Source organism: Rhinolophus hipposideros (assembly GCF_964194185.1).
Source record: "Rhinolophus hipposideros genome assembly, chromosome: 13".
Taxonomy (NCBI): domain Eukaryota; kingdom Metazoa; phylum Chordata; class Mammalia; order Chiroptera; family Rhinolophidae; genus Rhinolophus; species Rhinolophus hipposideros.
The window spans coordinates 540,524-555,411 of record NC_138059.1 but is presented as its reverse complement, the minus strand read 5'-3'; the positions used below and the strand labels follow the sequence as shown (position 1 = coordinate 555,411).

General features: G+C 58.6%; 1 protein-coding gene and 1 long non-coding RNA gene across 2 annotated transcripts; one reads left to right on the top strand and one right to left on the bottom strand.

Annotated features, from left to right (window-relative positions):
- Nucleotides 1-795: 795 nt before the first annotated feature.
- Nucleotides 796-4,068, top strand: GRINA (glutamate ionotropic receptor NMDA type subunit associated protein 1). Its single transcript, XM_081070055.1, has 7 exons — nt 796-978; nt 1,964-2,351; nt 2,434-2,546; nt 2,612-2,812; nt 2,938-3,066; nt 3,156-3,299; nt 3,392-4,068. Exons 2-7 carry the CDS (start codon nt 1,988-1,990, stop codon nt 3,539-3,541), a joined length of 1,101 nt encoding a protein of 366 aa, XP_080926181.1. The 5' UTR covers nt 796-978; nt 1,964-1,987; the 3' UTR covers nt 3,542-4,068.
- A 4,947-nt stretch (nt 4,069-9,015) lies between these two features.
- LOC308506472 lies at nt 9,016-13,926 on the bottom strand. The gene is made up of 3 exons (XR_013994720.1): nt 11,343-13,926; nt 10,507-10,614; nt 9,016-10,353 (listed from the first exon to the last, which is right to left on the bottom strand). It is a non-coding gene; the product is annotated as an uncharacterized lncRNA (long non-coding RNA).
- Nucleotides 13,927-14,888: the final 962 nt, after the last annotated feature.

Here is a 14,888-nt window from a genome sequence, read left to right as displayed (position 1 = left end):
TGCAAAAGGGGTAGATCAAGGCTTCCCTTGCCAGGCCCAGCTGTTAAACATTGAACCAGTGAACACAGGACAGAGCCTTTTCCGAACCAGGGCTGGGCTGGGAGAGGCCCACCATGTGACAGTCAGGAGAGCACAGGAAGGTCCGCAGGCCCCAGGCGAAGAGGCGCTGCTCCAGGACACCACCCTGCAGCACGTGTCCCCGGCTGTGGCAATCAGCACCCCCTTAGGAGGCCCGCTGGACCTCAGCAAGGAAGTTAACTTGGCCTCCAGTTCTGGGGCATCTCTCAGCCTCAGCCCCTTAGCAGGGAAACCCGGCAAAGTAAGGATTGCACCCTTTCAGCCGCGAAGGTGTGCTTGAAGACAAAAGAGGATAAAAGGTCTCTCACATGGGACCTGGAACAGTTTGCCCTCAGTGACTGGTGGAGATGACGGAGCAATGAAATGATCAGGCCTCGTATTTGGGGACTGGGTTGGATGAAAAGTAAAGGTGGTCCTTTAAGGCCAAAGATCGGCGGTGCTTGGCAGCCTCAGCAATCCCAGGTTTAGGAATGAATTTCTCAACTCCCTGAACCAAATTGGCCAGCCCAGGCCTCTGCCCCCAGAGGTCTTCAGCCCTTACAGCCCCCCTCCACCCCTCGGCAGACAGCGTGGCACGCGGGGCTCGGGCCTGGAGCTGGAAAGGAGCCAGCGGGGCGCCCGCAGCAGGTCACGTCTGTCCAGAAGCAGCTCCGCATTCGCCTCGGAGCCCCGCCCGCCGCCCCGCCCCTCCGCCGCCCGGCCCCGCCCCGCGTCGCCGGCCCCGCCCCGTCACAAGGCCTTGCTGCGTCTTGGAGCCGCAGGCGCAGGCCCAGCCTAGCCGGCTGTGAAGCGGACGTCGGTGCGGGTTCCTGTGCGGGTTCCCGTGCGGGCGCAGCGGGCATCGACCGCGCGGCCGCATAGCGGACACCGTGCGCACGGCCCTGAGGCGCCCCGCGAGTGGTGAGTCCCCGGCTCAGGCCCAGCAGCGTGTCTACCGCTGAAAGTCCCGGCAGGCCGCCCCCGCCCCGCGCGGACCCCGCACAGCCGACCAGCGCCGCGGTGGCTCAGTCGGTTGGTCCCGCCGGGGCGCACGGCCCACTTGGGGCCCACGGCCCACTCGGGGCCCAAGCGGTGGCGGGGGACAGGGAGCCGCGACCTGGAGCGGGAGGGAGGGGGCGTCGCGCTGCGGCGGTAGCGGAACCCGCGGCCCGAGCGACCCCCGACCGGGTAGGAGGGCCCACCCCGCTTTCGGGGCAGGCTTCGTGGCTGCCGCCTCCACCCGCCTGGTCCCCACGCCCGCTTTGTTCCCCCGTATGCCCTCTGGTCGCTTCCATCCCCCACACACCTCCGCACCCCGCTGTTCCTGGCGTACCCCACTGGCAGGCACCTTGGCAGCCCATCCAGGCCTGCTCCCCCCACCCGGGGGACGAGGGACGGTCGGGCCCTGCTCTCAGAGACGACGGGTCAGAGCTCTCGCCGCTCACAGATGACCTGGGGATTTCCTGGGATAGAAATAGCCGCCGGCTCTGGCCCCTTAAAGCTGCTTAAGAGGCGGAATGCGAAAGGGAGGGTCCGGGCACACCCCACACCTCCCGACCCCGCCCCTACCCCAGCCCCGACCCCGCCGGCTCTGACCCGGGAGACCCCAGCAGCGGTGAGAAGGCCCTTTCACTTGCTTCTAAGAAACAACTGGAGTCCAAAATCCCGAGGCTGACGGTCGTCCCCTCTCCTGGCGCCTCCCCTACCTTTGGACTCGGCCTAGAACGGCTCCTTCTGAAGCCCCACCCCACCCTCCTGGTCCCGCCGCAGAGGCTTGGGACAGCGGGAGGCAGAGGTCATGAATCTCCCTTGTTGAATCCCGGTTCCAGGCAGCAGGTGGGGCAGCCCCAGGCTGGTTCTGGGTACTTGTCACCGCAGGGCTGACTGTCCTCTGTCTCTCCTCTAGGGGGACACCACAGAACCTGAGGCCATGCCCCACGAGAAGAGTTTCTTGGTGTCTGGGGACAGCTATCCTCCCCCCAACGCTGGATATCCTGGGGGCCCCCCGCCCCCCATGCCTCCCTACCCTGGGGCCCCTTACCCACAGCCCCCATTCCAACCTTCCCCCTATGGCCAGCCGGGGTATCCCCAGGGACCCAGTTCCTACCCCCAAGGGGGCTACCCTCAGGACCCCTATTCCCAAGGAGGCTACCCCCAGGGCCCCTATCCCCAAGGAGGCTACCCACAGGGTCCCTACCCTCAAGGGGGCTACCCTCAGGGGCCATATCCACAGAGCCCCTTTCCCCCCAACCCCTATGGACAACCACAGGCTTTCCCGGCACAGGACCCTGGCTGTGAGTAGTTGGGCAGGGCCATGGGGAGGGCAGGGGCTCCAGACACCCAAGTGGCGCTGACCCAGCCCATCCTGCTCCCCAGCGCCTCAGCATGGGAACTATCATGAAGAAGGACCCCCATCCTACTATGACAACCAGGACTTCCCTGCCACCAACTGGGATGACAAAAGCATTCGCCAGGCCTTCATCCGGAAGGTGGGCCTGGGGCTGGGGGGTGGGGCAGCGGCGCTGGGCAGGGCTCTGAGCGGTTCCCTCCTCAGGTGTTCCTGGTGCTGACTCTGCAGCTGTCCGTGACTCTGTCCACTGTGGCCGTGTTCACGTTCGTCAGGGAGGTGAGGGGCTTCGTGCAGAAGAACGTCTGGACCTATTATGTCTCCTATGCCGTCTTCTTCATCTCCCTCATTGCCCTCAGCTGTTGTGGGGACTTCAGACGGAAACACCCCTGGAACCTTGTTGCACTGGTAACCTTCACACCTGAGCCCCTGGCCCCCAGGGCCCAGCTTTCCCACTCGCCACTTGCACTGTTTGCACTGACAGAGTGGGTGGGGCAGGAGCGGCCCCGTACCAAGGGCCTTTGTCCCCGCAGTCGATCCTGACCATCAGCTTGTCCTACATGGTGGGCATGATCGCCAGCTTCTACAACACCGAGGCGGTCATCATGGCTGTGGGCATCACCACAACCGTCTGCTTCACGGTGGTCATCTTCTCCATGCAGGTGAGCGGTCAGGGCAGTCTTTCCGTGCAGGTGGGGGGCCCACAGCCATGGGGGTGGCACCCAGGGCCTGCTGTCGCCTGTGCCCACAGACACGCTACGACTTCACGTCGTGCATGGGCGTGCTGCTGGTGAGCATGGTGGTGCTCGTGGTGTTCGCCCTGCTCTGCATCTTCATCCGCAGCCGCATCTTGGAGATTGTGTACGCCTCGCTCGGCGCCCTGCTCTTCACCTGCGTGAGTGAGGGGCCCCTGGTGGGCGCGGGCGCGGGCGCGGGCGGTGGGCGGGCAGGTGGGCGGCTCCTTCAGCACCAGTGCTGTCACCCCAGTTCCTGGCGGTGGACACCCAGCTGCTGCTGGGGAACAAGCAGCTATCCCTGAGCCCGGAGGAGTACGTGTTCGCAGCGCTGAACCTGTACACGGACATCATCAACATTTTCCTGTACATTCTCACCATCATCGGCCGCGCCAAGGAGTAGCCAGGCCCTGCGCACATGCGTGGCCAGCGTGGCTGGCGTGGCAGTGCCATTGGACCTCCCCCTTTCTCCCTGGACGCAGGAAGCCCCTCCCACCCTCCTGTATGTACACTACAGATACTTCTGTTTGGATCCTCAGTGGCTGACATGGCCCCTTCCAGCCCTCCCACCCACCATAGGGCAGCGGGGCAAGGTTCCCATACCACCTCCTACCCACTCACTGTTGCATGAGCTCTGTCTGCCAGTCCACCCCAGGGGGCGACACCAGGTCCCAGGGCATAGGGATCGAGGCAAAGGGTGAGGGTGCACGTCTCCCCTCCTGTCCCAGCTCCTGCCTGGAATAGAGTACCCCCTCCCCGCCCACCCCCACCCGGGAGTGCTCCCCTCTGCAGGGACCTGAGGGCTGAGGGTCTCATCCCTGTACTGAGTCCTGAGGGCAGAGAGGACGGAATATTTTGGGGGAGGAGGATGCCTTCCTCTCATTACGCTGTCTTTAAAATTCCAATAAACGGGAACCTCTGCTCTCTGTGCTCTTCTCGTCACTCTTCTTACAGCGGCTTCCTCCGTGAGGTGGGAGGGGGCTCTAGGCACCGCTGGGATGGTGCAGGGGGCAGGGCCAGGCGCTGACAGTGGGGCTTGCAGGGGTTCACGACAGCAGCTGGTCCTTCTCGGCCCTCTTATGCCTCCCTTCTGCACTCTCCCAGCCGCAGCGTAAGGTATGTGCCAGGATTCCCAGCTGTTGGACAGCGACCCTGAAGCTCCCAGAGGCTAAACCTGGTGCGTGGGTCACATGATGGTAAGTGGCCTGACTGTGTCTGCCACTCACTCCTGGGAACTGCATAGCATGATGGAGGATCTTGTGAGATCCTTACCATGTCACCCTGGGCCAGAGGGGCAGTGAGTGGCCTAGGTCACTGACCCGCCCAGAGCAGGCCTGTCATTCTCCTCAGACTGTCTCTGCAGGGCCCCCAGGGAGCCCATCCTCGGGCACCTGCTATGCTGCCCAGGCCTGGCTCAGATGAAGGCCCTCCACACCCCTCCACCCTCCCCACGAGAAACCTGCAGACTAGACACCCAGGCTGAGAGCTGGACAAAGACTGAGGGCTCCGCCAGCTGGCCTCTCGGCCTACCTCTGGCACCTTCCACTGGCCTCGCCAGGCTGCAACATTCAAGGACCATCAGCCCAGCTTGTGCGTGTCCTACCCTGTGGTTCTTCCTGCCCCAACTCTGCAGCCATCAGGCTCTGGCTCCAGGGTGCATTCAGAGGTCAGCCAGCTGTCCATATCCTCACCCTCCCCACAGAGGGTCCCTCCACGGCCCGCGTCCCCACTCTGTCTGAGGGCCTCCCTGCCCTGAGCCCTCCTGAGCTCCGAACCCCAGTGGACAGTCCTCACTGCAGCCTTCTCCCACAGGACTCTCCATCCAGCTTGGCCTGAGAACCCTCTCCTGGGGCAGCCCCTCAACCCCCTCAAACTGGCACCAGCACCCCAGCATCTGTGAAGGGACCCACACACTGCAAGCCAGCACCATCCCCCAGTGTCCGCAGGCACCTCAGTTGTGGCTTGCCCAAAGCACAGTTTGCCCTCCCCCTAACCTTCTGCTCCTGCATTACCTCCATCAACAGTATTCACCCCAGCCGCCGGGGCCAGAGAGGGAGCAGTTCTCTCCCGTCATTCATGCCACCTCACTCCCATCCCCCTGCCACCTCCCCCTGCCTCCCAAGGCCTCCTCGTGCTCATTGTCAGCTCACCTCCATAAACTCGGACAATTGCCGGCAGGTTGGAGTTCAGATGCCTTGCCTGGCATGCAGTGCCTGGCATGCAGTCTCCGCCATATGCCCACTGGCTGCTGCAGCTGACCTCCTGCTGTCCCCTTGCCCCTCCAGCCCAGGCCTGACTTGGTACAGCCTGAGCCACAGGCAGGCCCCACTTCCCCCGGCTGGGATGTGCACTGCCTTCCCAGCCCCCAGCCCCTTCTGGCATCCACCTCGCCCTGCAGCGCAGCTGCCCAGAACTGCCCCTTGGTCACTCTACTCTGTTCACATGCTGAGCACTGGGCAGGTGACAGAGCCCCTTCCTCACCTGCCCCAGCAGCTGTCTCCTTGAGCAGGAGCAGGCCCTGTCCGGGGTGCCGTGCCCCCGGGACTCTGCTCAGTGTTAGCTCACAGGTCCAGCAGGATGTTACACTGAAGAGGAAACACGGAGCGTTCACATGGCCAGAGGCAGGGCTCGGGCATAAGCACCAAAAGAAATGTGCAAGGGCAGTGTTTTCTTGAGGAGTTCAAGGAGGGCAAAGCTGGGCTGAGCTACCCCTGGGGAGGCTCCCTGGGGACGGCTGGCATCTGGAGGTGCAGGACGGGCAGGGCAAGGACCAGGACATCTCTCCTGCAGGAGGGACAGCCAGGGCCACCCATGGGTGAGGGTTTGGACCTGTCCTGTAGCTGGAAGGGACTCCGGCAGGAGCCACAGCTGGGTTTGTGTTTGGGAAGATAAATCCAGTAAGAATGTCCAGGAGACGGCGTGGGGATGTGAACAGGGAGGAAGCTGCTGAGATGAGACAGGGAGGACGGACGTATGAGCATGTGTATGGGGGGTGGGGAGGGCCATGGTCCGGGGGCATGGGGAGGCAGTGGGCGGGCCAGGGCAAGGTGGGCTGGGCCTGCTGTGTACCCCCAAGGAGGGGAGACTGGCCACCTCCAATCTGACTGGGTGGGTCAGTGTGCAGAAGGTGCTCACGCTGATTCACAAAGCTGGATGGAGCCATGGCCGATGTGAGGTCAGCCAGGCTGATTCTTCAGGTAAGGAAGGAAGCAGCCCCCGACATCTGGGAGCTGGCCCGTTCCTATCAGCCAGGCCCTGGTGTCACTAGGAGCTGGCCTGGCACTCTGAGATATAGGCCCTGGTGTTCTGTCTGGAATATTAACAATTTCACACAACACCAGCATCAGACAAAGCCCCTCTGGGACCCTTCAAGACAAGACGACCACCGTAATCATGTCTGAACGCAGACAAAATACGGGCACCATCCAAGCCAATACGAGGACCAGCAGCACCCTGTCCTACCTAATCCGGTGGCTGCGGCCTCTACAGTGGATGGTCCCAGCCCGCCTCCAGTCTGTCCTTCCAAAGATGTGTCACAGAATGGCTCCCCCTCCTGACAGTACCCAATCCAAAGCAGAGCCCTGCTCTTTGAAGCCCTCCGCGGCTCGCCCACAAACCCCATCCCAGTAACTCCATTCCAGCACCCGCTTCATGTGACCCCCGACTCCCACTCTCAACATATAAAATTGCTGCATAAAATATTCTTACACTTTTACATAGACCTAGCCGAGCAGGAATGCCAGAAATAAATGTGAAGGGGGACCCTTCCACCATGAGGGAAGAGTTGCAGCGGTGTGATCTGGAGGGGTTGCGCTGAGGACACAAGCAGGCGGCCAGGACTCCGCCTGGAAGCGTGGGGGGCTCCACCCAGGCCTTAGGATACGGCCTCACCGAAACCACAACCCAGACCTGAGCCAGCTCTGCCCTGACGGTTGAAGGTCATCAGCCCCCCACGACCCACCCGGCAAAGGGCAGGGAGAACTTCTGGAAGAAGTCAACGCCATCCATAACCTCTATGGTTTTTATACACAGTAGCAGTTAAAAGTCACTACACATTTCAAAAACTGGTGATGTGACTGAAACCCAAGAGGAAAAGTGAGACGACAGAAACATCTAGAGGTAACACAAAGACTGGAGCCAGCAAAAGAAGGGCTTTCAGATAAATGATTAACATGTTAGGGGGGTGCAGGGGGAGACGGAGCAACGAGGACGATAATATGGAGAATGTCCCCAGAGAATTGGATTCCATAAAAGGAATCAAAGGGAGCATTTTGAATGGAAAAATACAATTAGCTGAAACTAAAATTTAATAGATGGCTTTAACAGCAGATTAGACAAGTCAGGAAAAAGAATCAGGAACTGAAAGGTCAACAGAAAATACCCAAGCTCACAAAGAGGAAAAAGGAATGGATGGAGGGACGATAGGAGGGAGTGGGGAGAAAAGTAAAAAACACACACCGTGGAGCCCCGAGGAGAACGGAGAAAGAATGGAGAAGTAACTTCTAAAGAGATAATGCTGAAAAGTTTCCCAAACCAGTAAGATATCAACCCATGATCTACCAAAACGGACACAGAAACGTTATGCTGACCTCATCAGATTCCCTAATTTCTTTTATGAGCTCAGCGTTTCAATTTGAATTGTGTTCCCTCTAAATCCATATGTTGGGGTCCTGACTCCCAGGACCTCAGAACGTGACCTTATTTGGAGACTGAGTCACTGCAGATGGAATGAATTAGGAGGTGTGATCAAAAGATACGGTGAATGTTTAAGCTAAAAAAAATTATTACAGTAAAAGACACATTACCATTAATCCCCCTCAAAATACTCCCCGTCGCTTTGAACACACTTATCCCATCGTTCTTGCCACTTTCTGAAGCGGTTCTGGAAGTCCTCTTTTGTGAGTGTCTTGAGTTGCGCTGTTGTGGCTGCCTCAATGTCCTGAATCCATTCAAAACATTTACCTTTCTTTCATGGTCATTTTGACTTTGGGGAAGAGCCAGAAGTTGCATGGTGCCAGGTCTGGTGAATAAGGTGGATGAGGACACACTGTAATGTTTTTATTTGACAGAAATTTCCGTACCAGAAGCTGTGTGTGACATGGAGCCTTTCCGTTGTGACCAAAACATATGGTGAATGCTGCTGCCGCGTGCCATCCAACGGAAAAGCACGGATCTTCAATACGGGAAGCGGCACATGGAACCTTAGTAACTGTGTGACAAGTTTCAACTTGTTCTGTGCAATCAATTGGGTATGAACTATGGCTGAGAGAAGGTGTGTTTTAAAGTGTGCTGTAAGTCGTCTTCCATCGTGACAATGCTCCGTGTCACACATCACTTCTGATACACGGCAGTTTCTGTCCAATAACATTATGCGGTATCCTCAATGATCTTATTCATCGATCTGCACTGTGTGACTTCTGGCTCTTCCCAAAGTCAAAATGACTCAGGACATCGAGGTAGCCACCACAGTGCAACTAAAGACACTCACGGAAGAGGACTTCCAGAACTCGTAAGTCCTACTGGGGGAGGGTGGGCCCATAGGCCAGTAAGACCGGTATCTTTTTGAAAAGGGAGATTTGGACACAGATGCCTTTTCTGTCTCTGGCTGCTGCAGCGAGAGTAGCTGCCACCATGTACACACAGCAGCAGTGGGTGGCCGTGTGGCTGACAGGAAGGCACACCTTCTGCCACCCTAGGCTGACTCATCTCAAGACTGCAGGTATGGAGCCCGCGGCCTGAGGTAAAAGTGTCATGGTCATGAAGAGAAGATCCAGCCAGACAGCTGGCCACCTCCTACATAGGGGCCACCACCAACAGAGTTGTACGCCGAGTAGTGGAGGTCATGTGGTACACGATTTGTCAAAACTCATCAAACTGTTCACTTAAAATGGCTACGTTTTATTGTATGAAAATTATACTTTAATAAAGTTGATTTTTTTTAAAAATGAATGTGGGCGAAAGGTTAACAAAACCCTTACTTCTTCTGCTTGAGAATTTGACCTTCAGTGAACTCTCTAGCTATGTTCCCCTGGTAACCAGCTAAAGGTCAAATGTCAACCAGTTGAGGAGACAACACTGCTTATTTTAACAGTTACCTATGGGTAAGCTGCAGGAGGGCAGGGAGGGCACTCAGTGAGCTGTGGGTCCTGTGGCGACTGAGCCCCTGGTAGGCTCTGAGGGGGTGTGTTGTGCCCTCCCATGTGGCTGGGCCCATTCAGAAGGGTCATTTTACTTTCTGCTCTCACCTCACATTTCTCGCAGACAAAATTGCACATACACAACCAAAATGTGCCTTATGCTCAAACTGTTCCAATCGCGTTGAAACAAATTCACATTTTCAAAACAAGTGTTGTAGTAAACCTGTGGGATTCTGGGGGGTTCCCTCCTATAACCAGGCTTTCCATTGGCGGCACAAACTGAGAGTCCTGACTGCACCAGGTAAGCATACTCACCTATGTCATAAGGCTGCAGCACAAGCTCCCAGAGGGATGGGCAGAAGTGCCCCATCTCAGGGATGTCAGTCTAGACAGTGCAGCAAAAAATGCTGCTGAGAGACTCGCTATGGGAGGAGGGCCTAAGCACTGATTGGCCTAAGCAGGTGTCCATCACACCACCCAGCAAATGAGCCGTGATTAGAGGTCTTGTGTCAGCGATCCAGACTCCATGGGAGAATATAAAATGGGGATTGGGAAAGTGTTTACTTCTGATCTGCCCAAAGGGAGAAGAGAAGAGATACATACCTAGGACCAGGCAGAAAGGGTTGGCCAAAAATGTCACAAGAAGTGATGCTTCCCCAGGGAGCAAGAGGGCCAGCTACTGAGATCTGGCTGGAGCCCAGGCAAGGGACTAGCAGGCCAGACATGCCGGCCCCAGGCCCAGCGCCCAGACACCCACCGTGGGCTAACGTGCAGGTGTGGGAGCTGGGGCAGCCTCGGGACCAAGCGCAGGGAGGCCTGCGTGGCTGCAGAGAGGGCTGGCCACTGCCCTGCAAGCTGGGCTCTAATCCTGTGCCAATCCGGATATCTGGCACCCAGCTTGAGGACCATATCAGGACAGTGTGGTGTGTCCTGAGCCGGCGCCGTCCAGCTGTCCTTCCTCCGCAAGTCCTGGGCGTGGGCAGAAGACCCTGAGTGTCAGAGGTCTGGAATCACGGCAGGCGTGGAGCACCAGGTTCAGGGGCTGCCTTCAGTACCAACCCTCAGATATCATCTGACCCTGAGACAAACCAAGGGTGGATGTGAGCCGCACACCACAAATGAGCCGGCCCAGCCCCAACCCCACCCAGCCACAGACAGTGAGCTGAGATACAAACACCGCTCTGCAGATATCGGCCCAAATCCAGGCCCCTCTGTGTTCCGATGAGAATACCTTCAAAGCGTCTGTTCCATCTGGGCTGAGCTGAAGTCTAGGGAGAGGGCCCACTCACTCCTCCACTCAGGAACCGGGTCTGCCTTCGGCTGCAGGGCCCGCAAGGGTCTGACACAGAAGCACCAGATCAGACCCAGGTGTCCCAGGGCAGGGGGAGTCATGGACCAGGAGGGGGCAGGCTCTTGGAGCACGTGGGGAATGGAGAAGTGTCCAGGGGAGGGGCTGGCATCCACGAAGGCACGGGGCCCATGGTGAGCTGTTGAGGGTGGGGGTGCAGGAGGGGGGGGCAGGCAGGGGGGTCGGGACTTAACCTGGAGGCTGAGGGAGCAAGGGGGCGATGCAGCGGGTCCACAGAAGTCACGGAGAGCCCTCAGGGCGCCAGCAATGGGCTCCAGGGGCCTCACAGACCACCCTGCAGCCCTGGGTGGGGCTCACAGAGCAGACAGGCATATGGACTGGTCATTAAAAACCAGGACAGATTTTTAGATAAGTGTGGCTTCTGCCGGTAATCAAAGTTCCATCTCGCTCGGTGGAAAAGCCAAAACCCCTGTCTCAGCCTATAAAAGCTCCACCCTCTGCCTTTCTGACTCAGCTGCTTCCTCTGGCTCGCTCCCCTCCACCTCACAGGCCTCCTTGATGGTCAGCAAAAATGCACCAAGCATTTGCTTGTGTGCCCCAGGGCCTTTGCACTGGCCGCCCCCTTTGCGCTGTCGCTGTCGGAAAGGCTCTGCCCCCAAACATCCTCACTTCCCCTCCCTCCCTCCTCTCCAGGCTCCTCCACAGCTCGGTCTTGTCTTGTTGGGGAGGCCCTCTGACACTGTACTGACGAGCATTACCCCCTGCTCTGCCCTCCTCCTGCTTCCTTCCTTCACGGCAGGCGTCACCACTCCATCGTCCCACCAGGATGTCAGCGCCGTGCCACAGGGCCTTGGCCGTGTCCCCTGCACAGGAGAGGGATGCTGATCAGCCCCTGCTCTGGAGCAAACCCAAACGCACAGTCCTTAGGCCTCCACGAGCCGCATCGCTGCCTCACGCTGAGGAGAAGGAGACTGAGGCGGGCAGACGGTCGTCTGATGTACCTGGCAGAGCGGGGAACTTCGCTCAGGCTTGTCGGATCCAGGGACCCCCAACCCCCTTGCCCTTCTGGCTGCCGTGCCCAGCCTTGGTGAACGCGCTCTGGGCAGGAACGGGGCTGGGAGCCTGGAGCTCCCCGTCCCCCAGCAGCGTCCAGCCTGCCCTGCGCTGGGCAGCTCCTGGCCGTAGAAGTGGAACAGGGAGCAGAGGTTCCCAGCTTGTCCCCTGCCATCCTCCAGGACTCACAATGGCGCCTGGCGCCTGGCAGGCTTTCAAGACCCATGTGCTGATGCGAAATGCATTTGGCTCCTTCTCTGGGCCAGACACTGCCCTCCCTGTTCCATGCTCACTGCCCCATTTAAGCCTTGCCAAGAGAGCACACAGGGGCATTACCACCCACTCGACAGATGAAGGAACAGGGGCCTGGCCTGGGCCCGTGACAAAGCAACAAGTGGGGTGTGTAGCCACTCTGCAGCTGCTAAGGGAGAGCCCTGGGTCTGGAGGACTAGGGGTCACCTGAGGGTCAGCAGGGGAGTGGGGGGGCACGGCCTGAGGTAGGGCCTTTGATGTCTTAGGGCCTGCAACCCCCACCACACGCCTCCGGCCGCCCCAGCGCTCAGCCCACTGCCCTCCGTGGGCCGACCACTGATCTTCAGGCTTTCAATGCCAGCCTGCATGCTGCCCTGCAAATAGCGCTTTGTAGAAAGTAGAGAGGGGCTGGCAACACAGAGACATTGCCAAGACTCCAACCCAGAAAGAACCCTCCTGTCTCTGCCCTGGGCTTTGGCCCCTGCGCCCTTCACGAGGGGTCCTGGACCAAGGTCACACTCCCAGAAGACTCTGTGTCTAGCCAAGACCTGGAGAGTCTACTCTGATGGCTTAACACGGAAGCTGGTTAAACCCACAGAGAAGCCCAAGCCAACACGGGAGCAAGACCACTGCAGGCCTCGCCAAGCTGGCCCGCTGAGCTGAGTCTAACGAGGCAAATGTGAGTGGGGACGCCCTGGGCAACAGCCAGTGACCCACGGCTCGCTGGGGGTCCTGACTCAGCGTGCGCAGGTGGGAAAACATCGAAGGCCTGTGTGCAGCAAATACTGCCTGAGCCCACGAGGGATGCAAGCCCTGAGTGGACGCCAGGAGGTTCCTGTTGCTCCTGCAGCTCCGACTTCCCTGTGGTCAGGCTGTTCCAAAGCAACATCGTCCAGGAGCTCAGGCACAGAGCTGGACAGAGGACCACAGAGGGCAGCCCATAGCTCATTACCCAGACTCCCAGCCCCCAAACTGGTGATCCAAATCAACACGGATATGTTTTTGGATGACTTCCTTGCTCTCCAAACTTCTGCTCCTCTCCCTCAAACTCAAACTAGAGATTTGGAAGAACATGCTATAACCAAAAAGGATCCGAAAATTGGAACGACGAGGAAATAGGAGTAGAGACTGCAGATGAACTTGGACAAGGTGAGTAAGAGAAAGGCGTGTGCGCAGGATTGCAGGGGGGTGGGGGCTGCAGCTCAATGTTCTGGGAGGGTGGCAGCAGGCTCTTTTGAGGACCTCTACTGCACACATGCCACAGCTGTAGGGACAGGCTGGGGGCAGCAGAGGCACGGTGCAATGACCAGGCGCTGGAGGCCAGGCAGCAAGAGGAGAGGAGAGGAGCCCAGAGGCCAGCCCTGTGGGGACCCCTGTCCTGCCTCCACAGATATCTGCACCCAAGCAGCCCTCACTGTCCCCACAACTTCCGAGTCCCTCAGGCTGATGCACCCTCTCCAGCATTCATCTCATCCGACCTGTCCGCAGCATTCAATGCTACTGCCACTCTGTTGCCTGTGCCCCTGGCTGTGCCAGCCCAGCCTCCTCAGGCTTTTGCCCGTCCCTGTGGGCATTTCTGCTCTGTCCTCTGCAGGCTTGTCCTGCACTGTGAGGAACAGTGGGCTGAGACCCTGCTGTCTTTCATCCATTACTGATCCCTGGGTGACCTCACCTACTCAGATGGTGTCATGTGCCATCTAGACGTTGGTGACTCCAAGACGAGTCTTTCCAGACCTGGAGCAGCAAGCACTGCCTCCTTGAGCTGACTCCCTGGACAGACCCAGTCTCAGCAGCGCATCCAAACCTGACTCAGGGTCTTTGCTCTGAACGTGGCTTTCCTCCCTCCTGGGTCACCGTACCCAGCAGCCCCAGCACCCATTCCAGAATCTGCGAGGCCCTCCCAGGCCTGAACCAGCTGACCATTACCCACTAAGCTCTCGCCTCGTCCCCTTCTCTCCACCCTCCCCGCATGCTCAGATGACCGCAGTGCTGCCCCTCAGTGGCTCTTTCCTGGCTGACCAGTTCCCACACCCTCCCCAAAGCCTTTCAAGGGCTTCCCAGGGCCCTTAGGATGGAGATGAACTTCAGCCCTGTGGCCACGAGGCCTTGTCACAGCTGGAGCCCTTGTCCTTCTCGGCATGTACGTTCACTGCCAGTTCCTTCAGGCTGTGCCCTCTGCTGGGAAGCTCTGACCACAGCAGAGACCACCCACATCACAGCGACGTCACTCCGCAGGGGAGGCTGCCCTGAGCTGACTGGGTCTGACCCCCACAACCCACCAAGCTCCCCCGTGCAGCAGTGCCACCGTGGCCATGCGACGTTTACATGTCATGGTCCATGCACAGCCACTCTCCATGTGACGGCACTGTCACTGCACTGTCCAGCAGGGACAATGCCTGGTTATGACAAGCACTGAACTTCCAATGCCTGACACAGTTGGTGCTCAGTGTGGATTTTTTGGAGGCAAGAAGCATGGGTACAAAGGGAATTAGGGATGGTGTATCAGTTAGTTCTTATATATTCAAAGATGTGTTTAAGAGATTGGCCCCCTCAGTCGTGGGTGCTAACGAGTCTGAAATTGTAGATTTTGGCTCGCAGGCTGGAAACTGTGGTGGGATTTCTAGGACAGTGCTGAGAAAGAACCCGTTCTCCCAGAAAACCTCAGTGTTCTGACTTAGGGCCTTCAACTGCCTGGGCGAGGCCCACCCACAAGCCTGAGAGTCGCCTCTTTACTTAAAGCCAGCTGGGTGTAGCTGTTAATCACATGCACAAAATCCCTTCACACAAGCACCTGGGCACCCGAGCCTAGCCCAGCTGACACAGAAAGCGTAACCATCGCAGATGGTAAAGACGCCACCAACGCAAGAAGCCAGCAGCGGGGCAAGCCTGGATGGTGGCAGAGGCTTGAGGAGACCAAGTAAAGCCCACTTTCACACGCGGGAGGGAAGCCCGGCAGAGACCATCTACAAAGACAAGGCGTAGATCTGCTCCACTGAGGA